The sequence below is a fragment of the Camelina sativa genome, chromosome 3 (genome assembly GCF_030686135.1).
Source record: "Camelina sativa cultivar CO46 ecotype springtype chromosome 3, ASM3068613v1".
Taxonomy (NCBI): Eukaryota; Viridiplantae; Streptophyta; class Magnoliopsida; order Brassicales; family Brassicaceae; genus Camelina; species Camelina sativa.
In genome coordinates, this window is record NC_141882.1 from 4,014,307 (window position 1) to 4,031,119 (window position 16,813).

At 35.8% G+C, this 16,813-nt stretch overlaps 3 protein-coding genes across 10 annotated transcripts; 1 reads left to right on the forward strand and 2 right to left on the reverse strand.

The window, feature by feature from the left end:
• Positions 1 to 3,410: 3,410 nt before the first annotated feature.
• Positions 3,411 to 6,596, reverse strand: LOC104768761 (uncharacterized). Of its 5 annotated transcripts, none has more exons than XM_010492816.3 (14): positions 6,371 to 6,596; positions 6,241 to 6,285; positions 6,047 to 6,145; positions 5,852 to 5,962; positions 5,545 to 5,719; positions 5,377 to 5,433; positions 5,111 to 5,247; positions 4,940 to 4,999; positions 4,772 to 4,849; positions 4,579 to 4,646; positions 4,305 to 4,378; positions 4,007 to 4,170; positions 3,632 to 3,702; positions 3,411 to 3,545 (listed from the first exon to the last, which is right to left on the reverse strand). In XM_010492816.3, exons 1-13 carry the CDS (start codon positions 6,440 to 6,442, stop codon positions 3,643 to 3,645), a joined length of 1,200 nt encoding a protein of 399 aa, XP_010491118.1. In that variant the 5' UTR covers positions 6,443 to 6,596; the 3' UTR covers positions 3,411 to 3,545; positions 3,632 to 3,642. The 5 variants fall into 5 exon arrangements, with proteins under 5 accessions (XP_010491118.1, XP_087354779.1, XP_010491102.1 ...); XM_087498653.1 differs by having other exon boundaries at positions 3,411 to 3,554; positions 6,371 to 6,550; XM_010492800.3 differs by having other exon boundaries at positions 4,007 to 4,194; positions 6,371 to 6,550.
• A 261-nt stretch (positions 6,597 to 6,857) lies between these two features.
• LOC104768785 (uncharacterized) lies at positions 6,858 to 8,008 on the reverse strand. Of its 2 annotated transcripts, XM_010492846.2 has the most exons (4): positions 7,719 to 7,964; positions 7,507 to 7,628; positions 7,278 to 7,412; positions 6,858 to 7,169 (listed from the first exon to the last, which is right to left on the reverse strand). In XM_010492846.2, exons 1-4 carry the CDS (start codon positions 7,870 to 7,872, stop codon positions 7,164 to 7,166), a joined length of 417 nt encoding a protein of 138 aa, XP_010491148.1. In that variant the 5' UTR covers positions 7,873 to 7,964; the 3' UTR covers positions 6,858 to 7,163. The 2 variants fall into 2 exon arrangements, with proteins under 2 accessions (XP_010491148.1, XP_010491139.1); XM_010492837.2 differs by having other exon boundaries at positions 7,011 to 7,412; positions 7,719 to 8,008.
• A 539-nt stretch (positions 8,009 to 8,547) lies between these two features.
• On the forward strand, positions 8,548 to 16,810 carry LOC104768800 (phospholipid-transporting ATPase 3). 3 transcript variants are annotated; one of them, XM_010492855.2, is made up of 27 exons: positions 8,548 to 8,903; positions 9,090 to 9,155; positions 9,575 to 9,636; positions 9,938 to 10,019; positions 10,245 to 10,355; positions 10,640 to 10,717; positions 10,845 to 10,941; positions 11,148 to 11,254; positions 11,376 to 11,441; positions 11,589 to 11,710; positions 11,821 to 11,896; positions 11,973 to 12,050; positions 12,143 to 12,259; positions 12,415 to 12,564; positions 12,648 to 12,752; positions 13,057 to 13,199; positions 13,382 to 13,483; positions 13,566 to 13,629; positions 13,709 to 13,921; positions 14,118 to 14,283; positions 14,373 to 14,452; positions 14,534 to 14,773; positions 15,008 to 15,229; positions 15,296 to 15,463; positions 15,568 to 15,930; positions 16,024 to 16,130; positions 16,239 to 16,810. In XM_010492855.2, exons 1-27 carry the CDS (start codon positions 8,748 to 8,750, stop codon positions 16,540 to 16,542), a joined length of 3,645 nt encoding a protein of 1,214 aa, XP_010491157.1. In that variant the 5' UTR covers positions 8,548 to 8,747; the 3' UTR covers positions 16,543 to 16,810. The 3 variants fall into 3 exon arrangements, 2 of the variants coding, with proteins under 2 accessions (XP_010491157.1, XP_010491165.1); XR_015588627.1 differs by having other exon boundaries at positions 8,552 to 8,903; positions 14,090 to 14,283; XM_010492863.2 differs by having other exon boundaries at positions 8,554 to 8,903; positions 9,580 to 9,636.
• The last annotated feature ends 3 nt before the right edge of the window (positions 16,811 to 16,813 follow it).

Below are 16,813 nucleotides of genomic sequence, written 5' to 3' on the forward strand. Positions count from 1 at the left end.
CTTCTACCTCTTTTTGTATCACAAAATATCTTTGCAAATTTTAATTGTTTTTCTACTAAACAATAATTCTCTCTATCCTAATTGGATTGTTGTGTTGTGATAATAAAAACAAAAGAGTAACAGTGGTAATGAAAGATATGATGAGAAAAAACAACACACGTGCGGTTGTTTGTTGGCAGAATCTCGTTGTCATTTGAAGTGCTTTCGATTTGTACAGAACTGACGCTTTCATGTTCTACACACACGCCTCGTAGATTTCCACAGTCCTTTTGGATTATTTTTACGTACGTACATTAGACACAACAAAAATATATACATCACTACTTTATCACAATTGTAATTTTTTTTTTTCTTTACCTATTTTTGTGATTATATAGCTTTACTGTTTGGGTACGTTAGAAATATTTTTTTCGCAATTTGGCATAGATACTAGAGTTTAAGACTTTAAGTTATTGGCGTTACACATTTTATTTTAAATCCCAGCCTACATACCAAAAGACAATTTGCTACATGAAAAGAAAAGTCACGAGCAAATAATGATGCTAACCGACAACGTGTCAGCCTCGAGCATTATAGAGACAAGGGGCCATTGTGGAAAGCTTTCTCTTGCTTAGGGATTGTCAAATGCATATATTTTCACATGAGATCATTGGCCCACCAATTTCGTGCTACCAAAATTATACGCATTATATATACTATAACATTTTTATCCGGAAAATGACATAAATTCATCGTATTCGACCCGAGAGCCGATCGAGAGGTATCTATGTATCGGTTTAAGAGTACTGTCCAACCATATCCTCTTTGAATTTTAAATAGCAAACATTTTCATCCTTAAATATCCTTTTTCAAATGATTGAAGTTTCAACTACTTCTAAGAGGCTCTATAGTATCTTCCTCACAATATATTGGGGAATCCTAATATGAATTTAATTTTGAGTGGTACTCTTTTTGCATGCACTGATGCAAAACGATGATTGGCACCGAGGTATATATACATGTCGCAAATTATCGACGCAATCGGTAATTAAATAATGCTTCTTCGACAAAAGTGAAAGGAAGAGACACTGTTCTGAAGTTTTTTTTCTTTCAGATCAGAATAACTACTAGTACTATATAATCTACCGGTTTATCTAGGTTATTCAAAAGATTTATCCATGTGATTTTTTTCTTTTCTTTAGTGGCATCATAGCGTTTAAAATGTTCTACTCTATACTACTAGTATTATAGAAGACTCGAAAGCTTCGTCCTTCTTACAGTAGTCAGTGCGTGGTGACCGTAATTTAAGTTAATGACTCCAAATTTCGAAACGTACGTACAAACGCAGTGATTGTAAACCTAATTTTTAATTCTGCAGATTAAAGCAGTTGAACTAGATAAAAAAAACAAAGGAAATGTGTTTAATAATTGGAAGAAAAGACATAGAGCATTTAATGAAAGGAGTGGAAACTTAACAACTTTCCCAACAAAAACCCACCAACTTTACTCCCAAATCTTCAAGTGAAGTGATGGGATACTTTACTTGGTGTTTTCAATTAATCAATTCAAGAGCAACCATGAATAAAATATCTCAAAGTATCATTTACCTTAATGAATATTCAATATTTCGATGCCTTTTTTGCGCTTTATAACTTACTTACAAAAAAGTGTTTTAATAAGAAAATTTTAGTCATACAGTATTGAGATTCTTTATTGTCGGATTAATAATAAATTAACTTAATATTGAAATTACCAATAGCAAAAAACACTAGACGTAGCTTTAATGCAAACCTATTAATATTTTTGATATCTACATAATTGCCTCAACTATCATCTCTCCCCTTCACAAATTCTGCTTTTGCTTTTATCGGGTGGGGGAGATAGCTAGATCTAGGAAAAGATGTAAGGTTTTTGTTTTTTTTTCCTAAAAATGAGAAGATGGCAAAAAGATCACTTATTAATCCGGGAATTCAAGAATGCCATTTCTCAAAAAAAAGATAATTAGAATTTAGACATAAACCTATCTTACAGTATTTCACAACAAAGTCACTTAAAGATTTTTATTTTTTTGTGAAAAATGAAAATCGTTTCAGAATTGGAATGTAATTTCTAAATATAAATATTTAATATATATCTCATGAATTAATAAGGTAACAAATAAAATAGTAGAACATATCGAGTTGTTATAAATAAAATAAGCGATAAAATAAAATAAAAACTAGCCACTTGTTAAATAAACCATCGTACTATTAACGTAGAAGTGCGTACTATAAAAGCATATAAACATTAAAGTCCCTCGGCTGGTCATCTTTATCGCTTAAACATTAAAAGTTTCCATCAAAGATAATTTTAAATCTAGTGATTAAGTTCTCAAACCTGTTTCGAGATTACGTTTGATGGGGCATATATCACACGCACATTAACACAAAAGATTAAGTTAATGCAAACATGGAAAGACACGTTTCCTTTTTAATTATGTAATCGATGGCCTTTTTAAGCAAACTCCCTAGACGTCCTTACCTATTTTTGTTTCTTTTCTTTTTCCTGTCAGCATTTGATTTGATTTGCTTAACATGCTCATACATAAACTGATAAATGTTAGATAGTTGGATCCAACTATGAAGTCGAATGGTGGACCATGTGTGCCATCTTCGGTGCTCCCAATAACCTTTATTGTTCTTTTTCAAAAAAAAAAAAAAAAAAACCTTTATTGTTTTTGTTACTAGTGCCCTCAAAGTTCACATCACAAGTTAAACAACCCACAATTAATGGACCAAAAGATGAAAAGTAATTCACAAATTTCAATTGGATACTCCTCTGTTGTACTTGTCTTAATTTAATGTCTTCTTCCCCACCAAAAGAAAATAATTTATCCCCATTATATCTAAATATATATATGTTTTAATTGTTTACAACTCAATCATATAACACAATACTACTAAATTTAGATCCGAATTGTAACACAACTCATACAAGTCTCTCTAGCTATGAAAATGTAAAGAAAAATACCTTTTGTCTACGTCTAATTCATTGCGTGCGAATGTAGAAAACTCATGTTCTTGTCGTTTATATGACCTTTGTACCCACCAAACGAACTTTCTTCAAGCTTGATGATTGATTTATTATACTTATATCATATATGTATGGTCAATAATTTCCACGGCTAGTATAGAAAGGACTAGTCCACTGATCCAATCTCTTATAAAATATCTGGGCCAAGATTCTGATTTGTTATAAACATTTGCTTTGATTTGTTTGCTAATATGTGTATCCATTGTTATCATTTTTTATTTACTACTTAAAAAGTACTGTATGTTACGCAATATTTTATTGTTAAGGATTTGAAACAAACCGAGAACTATTTGATGGAGCCTGAGATGGTCAGTAGAAGCGATCCGGTCATATTTGACCTAAGCCTCTCTAGATAATCATGGGGTTAATCTTCTTTTCATGACTATAACTTGAGAGTTTGGACACACAGTTATGAGTTATGACATAGACAAATAAAAGCCTAGAAGGCATTACTAGTCATATTTAGTGAACCAATGTCGTCGGTTCTTCAACTCCTGCAAGTACTGAAGTTTATAAGGTCAAAATAACGACATAAGAGTTTAAGTGATAACAACTAACATATTGTGATGAGACGCTTAACTGAGTTAAGTCTTATACACGATTTGTTGAGCACTCTGAATCAGGCTGGTTCATCAACTCTTTGCACTTGTCCTGCAAAAGACTGGCGATTTTATTCACTGATGGGTTTAAAGTTTGGAACTACTTCGTCGCTGAACCAATGAATAAGCTATATGATATGAGAGTTTTTTTAGGAATCTGAGTGCAACAAAGGTGCTACAAAAAGCTAGGATTGTTTGTGAAAAATGCATACTACATACTTTGGCTGATGACAAGTGTTGTGAAGATGTTGATCACATTGAATTTGTAGATAATGATTTCAATGTTTTTTTGTTCACTACTTCACTTCTATCAACAATTGTAAGCAGCAAACAAAGAGAAAATCCATTTAACTTGCCTCAATCTCAAAGTGGATATGGTTATTATTACTCTGCCAATTGCCACCGACTGTGTTATGCTGCAGGTACTCAGCCGAATCCAGTTGATGATCATCATCTTGTATCGATATGCAGTCTGGGTTTTGGTGCTGACAACTAGGAGACGCTGATGGAACAACTTTTTCTGCAGTAAGAAGTAACTGAGAATCTGGTTTGTGTGAAGTTGTAACTCTAACGTTAGGGTTTTATGTTGTTTCTGGTGATATCTAATTCTAAGGGAAGGAAAAACAAAAAACAAAAGAAGAGATGAGAACAGACCTGAGTTTTCTTGAGAATGCATAACAGGAGCTTCACATTGAATATCCTCCATTTTGTCAACTGAGTTATTGTGCCTAGTTAGCCAATCAAAGAGGGATAAGCATTGATTTGGACTATTTAAAAAATTGAGACAGAAAAGCCACCGAGTTCATTCCTTAGACCCTTAAAAAGGTAATTATTGTATCATATCATGTCCATTAAGAGAATTCTTATGAAATCTATCTCCCCCTGGACCAGTACGGAAAAAAGAAGATGGTTAAGTGATTTAACAGACCTGGATCTTTTGTTACTCTCATCGGCACCTTGTTCGAATGTCAGTATTGATGTGAACACCCTTCTATCCTGTCATATCAAGAGAATGAATGAAGATTTAACATAACACTTTGATCATTCAAATTCAAAGTTCACCACTAGACTATTATCCAAGGATAGAATGTTAATAATAGAATCTTTCGATTATCTGTTACCTCTCGAGTCATAAGGGATGCAGACTCCTGAACCCGCTGTAAAATCATCTCCAAACTCTTCACTTCAGAATGCAATGCCTAAACATTTGAACACTTTTTATAGAGACTGTTGAGGATGCAAAAAACGATCAAACTCAGTAGTAGACAGCTATATATCTCCTTTCCTACCTCTTTTTCAGAAATCAAGTTCTCCACAACTAAATCTTTCACCTGCAAAGTTTTCTGAAGGTAAGGCTAGTCAAGTAAACATGGATGTGGCAAATGCTTAAAGAGCAATGATCTTGCATTAGTTCCCTTCTTTAAATAGGCTGTAAAACATGCAAACTCTGATATGGATATCTCTTCGATTTGATGTTGATATTCGTTTTTAATCTTTTCTGCTTCCAGCTGAGCCGCAAGCTCTGATATTATAGTCTCCTTCCTCTGCAATTCCGTTTCCTGATATTTAATGTTCTCTTCTAAACTTCTGATTTTCTCTGCATAAGTAAAGATTCTAGAAATCATTGTCTTCAAAAGTAGATTAAAAATTACCGTAGGAAAAACTATCAGGTAACCTATGAACAATCAGGATAGCATCAGCGCAGATTCAATGAAAAGAAACTCACCTACAAACACTTTTTCATATGTAGTGACGTGGTCCATTTTCTCTTTCAAGCCACTCACTGAAACACAAGAAACAACAGAAACACAATCATTGCATAGGGGGAAGCCGTGAAAGCATTAAGTATATTGGAAGCATATCTTCAAGCAGAATTAGCAAGAGATCTACATGCCTACATCTTCTTTTTGATCCACAAGGCCCTGAACTTCGTGTATAACCTTTTTGATTGTCGATGCCTCTTTCTCAATTGAATCAAACAATGTAAGATGAGAGGTTATCTTCTCGTTTAAAATAGCGATCTTCCTATCCCTGGCTTCAATTGAACATTTCATTTCACAAAACGACTCCTGCATACACACCACCACTTCACAATCCCCAAAGCGAAAAAATGTATCCATATACACAATTCATCTGTTCATCCATCATGGAGATGATTCTCTAAGCTAATTCTACTACCCAGACGACGATGAGACATGTACCTGGTAAGCATTTAAGAAGTTTTCTCGTGATTGAAGCAGGTTTTGGATAGTAGTCTTCAATTCGTTCTGCTTGTTTTCCAGCAAACTATAGTCGTTCTGAAGGTAACTCACCTGCAAAAATCAATTAAAACTTTCACAAAACTCCATATCTTACTGTTAACAGATTCGCAAAAACAAAATAAAAATCTTACAAACCTTCCTCTCGAGTGCCTCCTGTGTTTCTCTAGAAGAATCTACCTCAGCTTGCAGCTCCTGCACTTTCCTGCTGTATTCCTCCTCCGTTTGCTTCTGTCTCTGTATATCGACGCACAAAAACGACATGGTCTCACGGATTCACGAACTCAGAAACGAAAAAAAAAAAAAAACAAGAGTTAAATTGATCGGAAAACCTGATTCGCAAGAATAATCTGATATGTGACTGATCTCTCCCTTTCCTGCCAAAAAAAATCGCCGGTAGTAAAGAGAAAGAAAAATTAACACGAATCCAATAAGATGTATAGAAAACCTCATTCTTCTTACACGTAGATCTCGCACTTCTCCGATCATTGACTGAAGCTGCAATCTGAATTTTGACAACTTGAGCAGCTCCATTTTTTATGGGTTTCTTCTTCCTCCGCAATTTGAATTTCGACCGCCAGAAAAATGTCAACAAGGGGGAAGAATTAGGTCGTCGGAATTGCCAAAACCGATATAATTAATTATTCTATGGGCCTAATCCTAAATGGGCTTTAAGTCCTTCGGAATATAATTTTACAAGCGCGAAGATACGAAATTTCCAAATTATCAAAACTATCACACACATTAAAATAAAATAGAGAAATAAATCAGTAACGTTCATCGTGTTCTTAATACAACCTTGAACTAAGTAATTGTAAATCTTTCTACAAAATTTGTTGTGTTATATAACAATATTGATGTTGAATTCACTATCCTTCAAAAACAATTGTAAAACATGTTTTACTATCCTAGAAAGAGCTTAGATACGCCGGCACTTATCTATCGAACATTCAAACTTAAAAAATACTATACCACCTTATGACCGGCAGATAAAAACATAGCTGTCACATTATTTGATCATCCGAAACATATTACTATGTCCGATCTCCATAACTTAAAATACAATAAAAAAACGAGATTATACAAGCATAAGATATATATATATATATATATATATAAGTTCACCCAACAATTGCCGCTGGAACTAGAGCAAAGCATACAAATTATACGGAAGGCCTTAGAGAAGAAACAACACCAAGGGCCATGTAACTTTTCATCTTCATCTTCATGTCCTCCTCTTCTTGTGCTTTCGCTACTACGCCTACAATGTTTTCGTATTCATCCAGAAAACCCAAGAATTCGAAAGATTATAAATCTCAACGTGTTCAGATAGATATCAAAACAGGCCTTTGATTGCTTGTTCACTCACTATGGTAGTAGCATCCTCATCCTCCTCCTCGTATTCCTTAATCATGGCAGCCTCGAGGAAGTAATTGTCGGTTGAATACTTCTCTCTGTATTCTTCCATGGGAATCTGCTCAAGGCGGGCGGAAAAGATCGGAATCTGCTTGAAAACAGCAATGAGTCAAAATTTCGGGAAACTAACAAATATATAGTTGGGGGGGGGGGGATAAAAGAGAAGGACGGCTCTTAATCACCCTGTCTACATGTTCTCGACTAGAGAGATGCGTGATGAACTCATCAAAGCATGTGCCACTTAATCTATTGCACATCGAGCAAACCCAGACGCAAGACTTAACCTCCTCAAGTGGCTGTGAATCTGCAAGAAGAAACATCAAAAATGGTAGCTACTAACTTCAGCAATTCAACAAGAAGACTGAGAGAGAGAGAGATGCGGACAAACGCACACCTGCCACTGCCAGAAGAGAGTATTCCCAGAGGCACTTGGGATCAGTGGAGTCGGGAGAATCAAATGGGAACGGAAAGACAGTGTGGTATCCGTTATCATTTATAAGGCTGAGAAGAAAAGCGACCTTTGGTACTGGACGGGTGATAACCATCATAGTAGCTGGAGGTTTCGATATCCCTGACTGAAAGAGATGATGAATATCTTTTGTTTTTTTTTTTTGCTTTCAAGTTAATAAAAAAAAAAAAACCGTTTCTTCTTCTACGGGCTACTTTCAAACGGAATCTTCACACAATGATGACGAGCGACGCCGACGACTAATATATATAGTATGGGGTTTGTTATTATTTTGGAACATTGGTTATTAGCCCTACTATTAATCACAAAGCCATTTTTACAGTATAAAATCTAACATTATTTAAAATTAATAAAATATAGATAACATTTTTTTTGTAAGAAATTACATGTCTATATATGCCATTAGGATCATGACAATTTTAAAATTTCTCATTAAAGGTAAATATGTAAATTAAATATAATAAAGTCTTTTAAATAATGTTATATTTTATACTGTAAATGGCTTTATAAAATTAAAATATAACATTATTTTTTTTCATTAGAGCCTCTCCATTGCTTGGTTATTAAGAAAATTGCTTAATTTTTTTTTTTTAATTATAATTTTTTAGAAAAAGTTAAGTTAAGAAATTCTTAAGAAACTGTAAAATTTTATGAGTCCAATGGTTGATCTTTAACAAAATCTTGCAATAATCCATGGGCCTATTCCAAATTGGGCTTTGAGTCCATTTATATAAATTCGGAATATAATTTTTACAAGCGCGAAGAAGAGCAAAAGCAAAACCACCCTAAAAAAAAAAGAAGGAAAAACAAAAAAAGAAGAAAGGTTGAAACAAAAGAGGGGGAAGATGATATTGATGGTCCTCTGTGTTTCTACCGTCGTCGGTATAGATCTCATGCTCGGTTAATCGGATATCTCAGAGAGGGTAACATTCTGAAGCTCAATTTCCAATCCGAATGGTTATTCCGGGAGGATTAAGCGTTGATTCGTCAACGAATCACCTGCGAGCACCGTCTCGAACGGTGACGCTGGGCCGTATACAACCTCAGGCTCCTACTTATCGTACCGTATACTGCAATGACCGGGATTCTAATTACCTCGTCCGGTTCAAGGTACTTTTTGCTGCTCATTTCCACAATCATAATCTTTTTTTTTTTTTTTTTTTTTTTTGAATTCTGGGTTCTTCTCACTCTTTGTTGATAATGTATGGTCCTATTTTTTTTTAAAGAAATATTGTTTGGCGTTCAGTCAGTTTGTGAGTTTTCTTCTAATGAATGGTTGGGTGAAAATGTTTGCAGGGTAATTCAATTTCTACAACAAAGTACAATGTTTTCACCTTTCTGCCCAAAGGTCTGTTTGAACAAGTAAGTGTTTCTTCTTGTTACTTTGATATCAGTTTGTGCATCTACTAGCTAATTAGTTTGAGGAATTTTTTTAGTTTAAACGTATGCATCCAATAGCTATAAAAGCCTATAAGCTGGAGGAAATTGTAGTTTAAATGAAGGAGAGTAATTGTCGAAAGATCTGCTAATAGTCGGTTAGATCTATCTATCAAGTTCCGGTTGATGCTTAAACAATATAAGGTTTACATTATTGCTCTGGCTTTTAACTACAGAAACCCTGTCAACGGCCTTTAGGGGGCTTGTGTATATTTGGAGTGATTGCAATGCACCTTTAGGTTTTAAGGGAATGAAAATCCATATATTTCGGGTCATGAAACTGCATTTCTCACAGATCTTTGAAGTCTAATATCTGATCTGAGAAATAATGTGTTTGCTGACAGTTTAGGCGCATAGCTAATATATACTTTCTTGGAATTTCATGTCTATCAATGACACCAATAAGGTATGTTACCTCCATAGCTGTTGTTTCATTTTTTATTACTCACTTGTGTTGTGTTAATGACTGGTAACACTTGGCCATAACGGATTTAAAAATTAAAACTATTGTTTGTTTGTTTACCCATAAAACATTTTTTTTTAGCCACATCTTACTTTGATCCATGGTATGAAAAACGGATTGTTGGTCCAAAATTTTCAAGATTCTGATGCCATTCTATCCCTAGGAGGCTAGGATGCACTTGTTATTATATTGTTTTTCAGTCAGTAAAGTGTGACTAGATAAGCTGTTTGTCTTTGTCCTGCAGCCCCGTTAATCCAATAACAAATGTTGCTCCGCTGTCGATGGTGCTCCTTGTCTCTCTTATTAAAGAGGCTTTTGAAGACTGGGTAAGGCCTGACTTCTGGTTTCATCTTTTTTTTTTTTTTTTTTTTTTTTGACAACCATCTTTTTTTAACATCATAAAAATATGTCATCCCTCTTGAAATGAAATAGAGTTAATTATTCAGTTAATATCCGTATTGGGTTCAAGTTAGTAAATGCTTAAGAGTTTCAGGACCCATCTGCTTCTTAACTTTTAAATCCTTCTGCAAATAATCCGTATTCTGTTGCAGAAACGATTTCAAAATGATATGTCAATAAATAACAGCACAGTGGAGGTTTTGCAAGATCAACTATGGGTACCTATCCCCTGGCGGAAGTTACAAGTCGGAGATATTATCAAGGTATACGTTTCTGACAGAAGTGATGAATTGCCTTGTGATCGAACAAGGATGTGCTGTTGAATGTTGACACACATGTTTAGTTTCTAATGCTTGAATTTGAGCCATCGCAGTAGATATCAATTACCTAAATTAATTTGTGTGGCATTATACTTCTTTCATCGTACTGGCCTTTTGAATTGATAGGCCTTCATGCCTCTGCTGCATTTTTGGATTATCAGAACTTGTTATTATCTTTAAACTTACATTCTACAAACTTGGTTAATATACTTCGTGGATATTTGCAGATTAAAAAAGATGGATTTTTTCCAGCTGATCTTCTTTTCCTGTCCAGCACAAATCCTGATGGTATCTGCTACGTGGAGGTGCTTGGCTCCTTCGGCTATAAAAATTGTTTTTTTCTTCTCTTTTTCTAGCAAAAAGAAGCTATTTTGGAGTATTGAAAATACATTTTTATTCTACTTTTATTGTGCGTGCTCTTCGTGAGTGCAGACTGCCAACCTAGATGGAGAAACAAATTTAAAAATCCGAAAGGCCCTTGAAAGGACATGGGATTACTTGACACCAGAGAAAGCTTCGGAATTTAATGGTATGAGGTCGATTATTATCTTGCGAACATTTTCATAGCTTAATATGTGCCTGTACTAGTGTCTATCATCCATTTCCTTCTGGAAATTCTCTTTTTCCTGACTGGTCCATTTGATCAATCGCCATTGTTTGTTAGTATACCAGCGTTGTTAAATGTTATACAGTATTTATTAACTTTATCCTAAATTTCTCTCTTTTACTGTGCAGGCGAAATTCAGTGTGAGCAACCTAATAATTCTTTGTACACTTTCACGGGGAATCTTATTGTAGAAAAGCAGACTTTACCTCTCTCTCCAGACCAGCTTTTATTGCGTGTATGATTAACTGTTTCTCCTTTTAGCTTTGTGTTCCGTTTCTGCTTTTTGTCTACATAATTTCAATATTCAAGACCTTATATGTTTGGGGTTTGTAAATCTTTTGCATTCGAATTTTCAGGGTTGCAGTCTTAGGAACACGGAACACATTGTTGGGGCTGTGATTTTTACGGGTCATGAGACAAAGGTAAGCTACCATGAAGCTCGTTTGATGAGAAACTAGTGGCTAGCATTCAGGATTTTGTCTTTTTATTGACATGCTTCTGTTTCTGCTTCCTTGTATAGTTTTTCTGTATACAGTCTGATCTACTTATGGTGAATGGAATGTATGTAGGTGATGATGAATGCCATGAATGCTCCTTCCAAAAGAAGTACACTGGAAAAGAAACTCGACAAACTCATTATTACAATCTTTTGTGCTCTTGTCATAATGTGCCTGATTGGAGCTATAGGGTGGTATGGATTCTGTCAGTTTCCTTTTGGTTTATCCAGTCGTATAATGATATTTGATCATATTTTTGGTTCGTAGATCCCGCATGGATTTGAAAATCTGTTATATGTTGCAGTGCCATTGTGACAGATCGTGACCACTTTTATTTGGGTCTTCATAAGAAAGATTGGGAATACCGTAATGGCTTGACGGTATTAACCTTGCATAGTGAATTGATTTCTTGCATCTATGGATTGCTGGTTCTTATAGTACCTTTTGGTGCCACAGATAGCGTTTTTCACATTTTTTACTCTAGTCACTCTTTTCTCTACAATCATACCAATCTCCTTGTATGTTTCTATCGAGGTATGTATATCCCCAAATATCTTCTTTTAATTTCTTAGACGTCACTTAAGTTTTTTGAATGATTCCTCGTTTCCTCCCTAAATGGAACACAGATGATCAAGTTTATTCAGTCAACTCAGTTTATCAACCGAGATCTTCACATGTATCATGTTGAGACAAACACTCCTGCCTCCGCCAGGACTTCCAATTTAAATGAGGAGCTTGGACAGGTTAACTTTTAATCCACTCTCCCATCACCCCATGTTTAATATAATTGGTTTTGGTGCAATCATCTAGATTGTTGCTAAATCATTTCTCTTAATGATATGCTTCTCTTGTGATCTGACATTCAGAGATGCAATTACTATTTATTGGTATTTTTCAGGTGGAATACATATTTTCTGATAAAACTGGAACTCTCACAAGAAATTTGATGGAGTTTTTTAAGTGTTCAATTGGAGGAATAAGTTATGGATGTGGTATCACTGAAATAGAAAGAGGAATTGCTCAGCGCGATGGCTTAAAAATTCAAGAGGTATAATTTCTTCTCACATGATGAAGTTGCATTACTCATTCTGGAACAAAAAATGATTTTGTTGTACGCTCTAATTTCCTCAGGATCAAAGGTCGACTGGTGCTATAAGAGAAAAGGGATTTAATTTCGATGATCCAAGGCTTATGCGAGGAGGTTGGAGAAACGAACCTAATCCCAATCTTTGCAAGGTGTCTTTCATATACTGTAGATTTAATTCGCAATTAGTTTAAGAATTCTAATAGCTAGGGGATGTATGATTTGGCTAGTTTTAAAAGACCTCTGCCCATATGAGAAGCCTGAGTAAATGTTGTCTGGGAGAAATGATGAGATATTCCCTTCTCTGGAGCCTAGAATGAGAAAAACAAACAGAATCTTATTAACAATCTTCCATTTCTGAGAATTTAGTTAACCTTGGGGTTCCATATTCCTCCTCGCTGTTATTAGGCATGCAATTGACAATAACATAAATGTATCATATGTTAAATTTTGTAGGAATTTTTCAGATGCCTAGCCATATGCCACACAGTCCTTCCTGAAGGGGATGAGTCCCCGGAGAAGATCGTTTATCAAGCTGCATCTCCAGATGAAGCTGCTCTAGTTACAGCCGCTAAGAATTTTGGATTCTTCTTTTACAGGTTATTCTCGTTTACATTTCAGCTTTCAATAGACAAGTTGAAAGTGCAAGCAATCTGACAATGAGCTGAGAAAAGCTGAAATTCATAAAAGTTGTATTTGTTCCACAATGAGCTGAGAAAAGGTGCGTTTTGTTTTTCAAGTCTCTATGAATTTCTTTGAGACAACTTTCATGTATTTTCAGGCGTACACCAACTATGGTGTATGTTCGCGAGTCTCACACGGAGCAGATGGGAAAGATCCAAGATGTGTCTTATGAGATTCTTAATGTTCTCGAGTTCAACAGGTGTATCAGGCTACTGACTGTTAGCTTTTTCTCTTTTCCATGGTTAAGCATACTAATGAAATGTTACACCATGCATTAACAGTACAAGGAAGCGTCAGTCAGTTGTGTGTCGTTTTCCAGATGGGAGACTTGTACTCTACTGTAAGGTAAACAGTTTTTTAGGTAATTGGCTGAGCCTGTGGTGTTCCATATCAATATGATATTTACTTTGAATAATTTCTACAGGGTGCAGATACTGTAATTTTTGAAAGATTGGCTTACGGTATGGAAGATGTTAGAAAAGTAACAGGAGAGCACTTAGAACACTTTGGATCGTCTGGGTTGCGTACCCTTTGTCTGGCCTATAAAGATTTAAATCCTGAAGCCTATGATAGTTGGAATGAAAGATTCATCCAGGCCAAGTCTGCTTTGCGAGATCGTGAGAAGAAATTAGATGAGGTATAATGCTCTTTTGTAATATTTTTGCTTACAACGCTTATGGCAAATCAAAGATAGAACTTGGCTAGCAGTGGCGATAAGAACTTGTTCAACTGATATTCAACATATAGCAGTGAGACTGGTGTACTTTTGAGTTGCCGGGAAAGATCTTTCTTTAATTTATAGCAGGAAAATTTTGTAATCCTGGCCCATGCAGGTTGCAGAACTTATTGAGAAGGATCTTATCCTGATTGGATCATCTGCAATAGAAGACAAGCTTCAGGAAGGGGTACCTACCTGCATAGAGACCTTATCAAGAGCTGGGATTAAGATCTGGGTGCTAACAGGGGACAAGATGGAAACTGCAATTAATATTGCTTATGGTAAGTGCCACAAACTTTTTCTCATACTTCTTCTTTGTTCTTCTTCCATTTTAACTTTTTGCTCCTTGATTCTTTTAATCAACTTTCAGCTTGCAACTTAATCAACAATGAGATGAAACAGTTTATTATCAGTTCGGAAACTGACGCAATCAAGGAAGCTGAAGAAAGGGTAAGTCTTACAGATGCCCCTTATGGTGTATGGTTATCATTGATTGCAGTCGTAATAATTGAAAAAATTATCTAAAAGCAGGGCAACCAAGTTGAAATTGCGCGTGTCATTAAAGAAGAAGTGAAGAAGGAACTGAAGAAGAGCCTTGAAGAAGCTCAACAGTATCTGCATACTGTAGCTGGTCCAAAATTGGCTCTTGTTATCGATGGGAAGTGTTTGATGTATGCATTAGACCCGGCTTTACGTATAACTTTGCTCAGCTTGAGCTTGAACTGTACTTCGGTTGTGTGCTGTCGCGTTTCTCCTTTACAGAAAGCGCAGGTAATTTTCATGACTTGTTTATTGATTACTACTTACATGGTGGTCTGGCATGACAAGCAAAGGGCCCTGAAATGTATTTTTCTCTGCAATAACTGTTACATAATTGCTGGTCTGGGGATTCTTCGCAACAATAGACATACTTTGTGCTTTGGTGGGAACATATGTTCTTACCTTTTAATTTACTCTTGTGACTGATTTCTGATTTTTAATAAGTGACACTAATGTAAATTTTAGGTTACAAGCTTGGTGAGAAAAGGAGCAAAAAAGATAACACTTAGCATTGGTGATGGTGCCAATGATGTTAGCATGATTCAAGCCGCTCATGTTGGTGTAGGAATTAGTGGGATGGAGGGAATGCAAGCTGTGATGGCTAGTGATTTTGCTATTGCTCAGTTTAGATTTCTTACGGATTTGCTGCTTGTCCATGGAAGGTGGTCATATCTAAGAATCTGCAAGGTTGGTCTCTCACCTCAAAAAAATTCTTCTAATGTTGCTGTTACTGACAGTCTTTTAATTTTGCAGGTGGTCATGTATTTCTTCTACAAGAATCTTACCTTCACTTTGACTCAGTTTTGGTTCACATTTCGAACTGGATTTTCGGGTCAAAGGTTTTATGATGATTGGTTCCAGTCATTATACAACGTTTTCTTTACAGCCCTTCCTGTGATTGTCCTTGGGCTGTTTGAGAAGGTACTGATTTCCCCATTCGTTCTATTTAAGAGTGTTCATAAATACCATCATGTGTACCTTTTGTTTTGGATCGATAATTTTATACTGACTTGTGCATTTGCTAGGATGTGAGTGCATCCCTCTCAAAGAGATATCCTGAACTATATAGAGAGGGAATTCGTAATTCCTTTTTCAAATGGAGAGTCGTGGCAGTGTGGGCTTCTTCTGCTGTATATCAATCTTTGGTATGCTATCTCTTCGTAACCGCCTCAGCTTTTGATGGCAAAAATTCATCAGGCAAAACTTTTGGTCTTTGGGACGTGAGCACAATGGTCTTTACCTGTCTGGTCATAGCCGTGAACCTACGGATTCTTTTGATGAGCAACTCGATTACCAGATGGCATCATATCACAGTTGGAGGAAGCATTTTGGCATGGCTCGTTTTTGCTTTTGTATATTGTGGGATTATGACGCCACGTGATAGAAATGTAAGCTATGTTTCCTCATTGGGTCAAAAGGTTCCCTAGTTATTATATATGATATGGTTTCTGATTCTAACTGTTTTTGCTTTGTGTATGCAGGAGAATGTCTACTTTGTCATATATGTCCTAATGAGTACATTTTATTTCTACTTCACATTGCTGCTTGTTCCGGTTGTTGCTCTTCTGGCCGATTTTATCTACCAAGGGTAAGTAAAACTTGAATCTCCAATCACAAGCGATATGCTTATAGCGGGAAAATGCTGAATTGTTGTTAACCTTGAAAAATTTGGAAATTTTTTTGTGAATGAATGCAGAGTGGAGAGATGGTTCCTCCCATATGATTATCAAATAGTTCAAGAGATTCACAGGCATGAGCCCGATAGTAGCAATGCAGATCAACTGGAGATAGCGAACGAGCTCACACCAGAAGAAGCAAGAAGCTATGCGATATCCCAATTGCCTCGCGAAATCTCAAAGCACACTGGTTTTGCCTTTGATTCACCTGGTTATGAGTCATTCTTCGCATCCCAATTGGGTATATACGCACCACAGAAAGCGTGGGATGTGGCTAGGAGAGCCAGCATGAGGTCACGACCCAAAGCACCAAAGAAGAATTGAAAGGAGAAAAAGGAAATGGATACATGAGTTGTGTTGTATATTTTAGGCTGCCACTTTTCCAGTCTGCTAGTGTGCTCAATACTGGAAGTTTTGTATCGATATATAGAAATCATCGCTTAGGCAAGTCTGTTTCTATTGCTTTTAGTTTCCATTATTGGTATTCTTACCATTAGTATAGGGACATGAGACTTTTTCTGTTTATGTACACAAAAGTTGTTCTCGATTACATTCACTAATTACTAATTTGCAGAGCTCTTGCTTCTCTCTTGTT

Coding starts and splice junctions, on each gene's coding strand:
- LOC104768800 (XM_010492855.2), top strand. CDS start 8,748: ATGGTTATTCCGGGAGGATTAAGCGTTGATTCGTCAACGAATCACCTG. Junction 11,897..11,972: donor AATACCGTAATGGCTTGACG/GTATTAACCTTG, acceptor TTGGTGCCACAG/ATAGCGTTTTTCACATTTTT. Junction 15,230..15,295: donor CATATCTAAGAATCTGCAAG/GTTGGTCTCTCA, acceptor TTAATTTTGCAG/GTGGTCATGTATTTCTTCTA.
- LOC104768761 (XM_010492800.3), bottom strand. CDS start 6,442: ATGGAGCTGCTCAAGTTGTCAAAATTCAGATTGCAGCTTCAGTCAATG. Junction 5,434..5,544: donor GGATCAAAAAGAAGATGTAG/GCATGTAGATCT, acceptor CTTGTGTTTCAG/TGAGTGGCTTGAAAGAGAAA. Junction 5,248..5,376: donor ATATGAAAAAGTGTTTGTAG/GTGAGTTTCTTT, acceptor TTACTTATGCAG/AGAAAATCAGAAGTTTAGAA.
- LOC104768785 (XM_010492837.2), bottom strand. CDS start 7,872: ATGATGGTTATCACCCGTCCAGTACCAAAGGTCGCTTTTCTTCTCAGC. Junction 7,629..7,718: donor CTCTCTTCTGGCAGTGGCAG/GTGTGCGTTTGT, acceptor TTCTTCTTGCAG/ATTCACAGCCACTTGAGGAG. Junction 7,413..7,506: donor GTCGAGAACATGTAGACAGG/GTGATTAAGAGC, acceptor GTTTTCAAGCAG/ATTCCGATCTTTTCCGCCCG.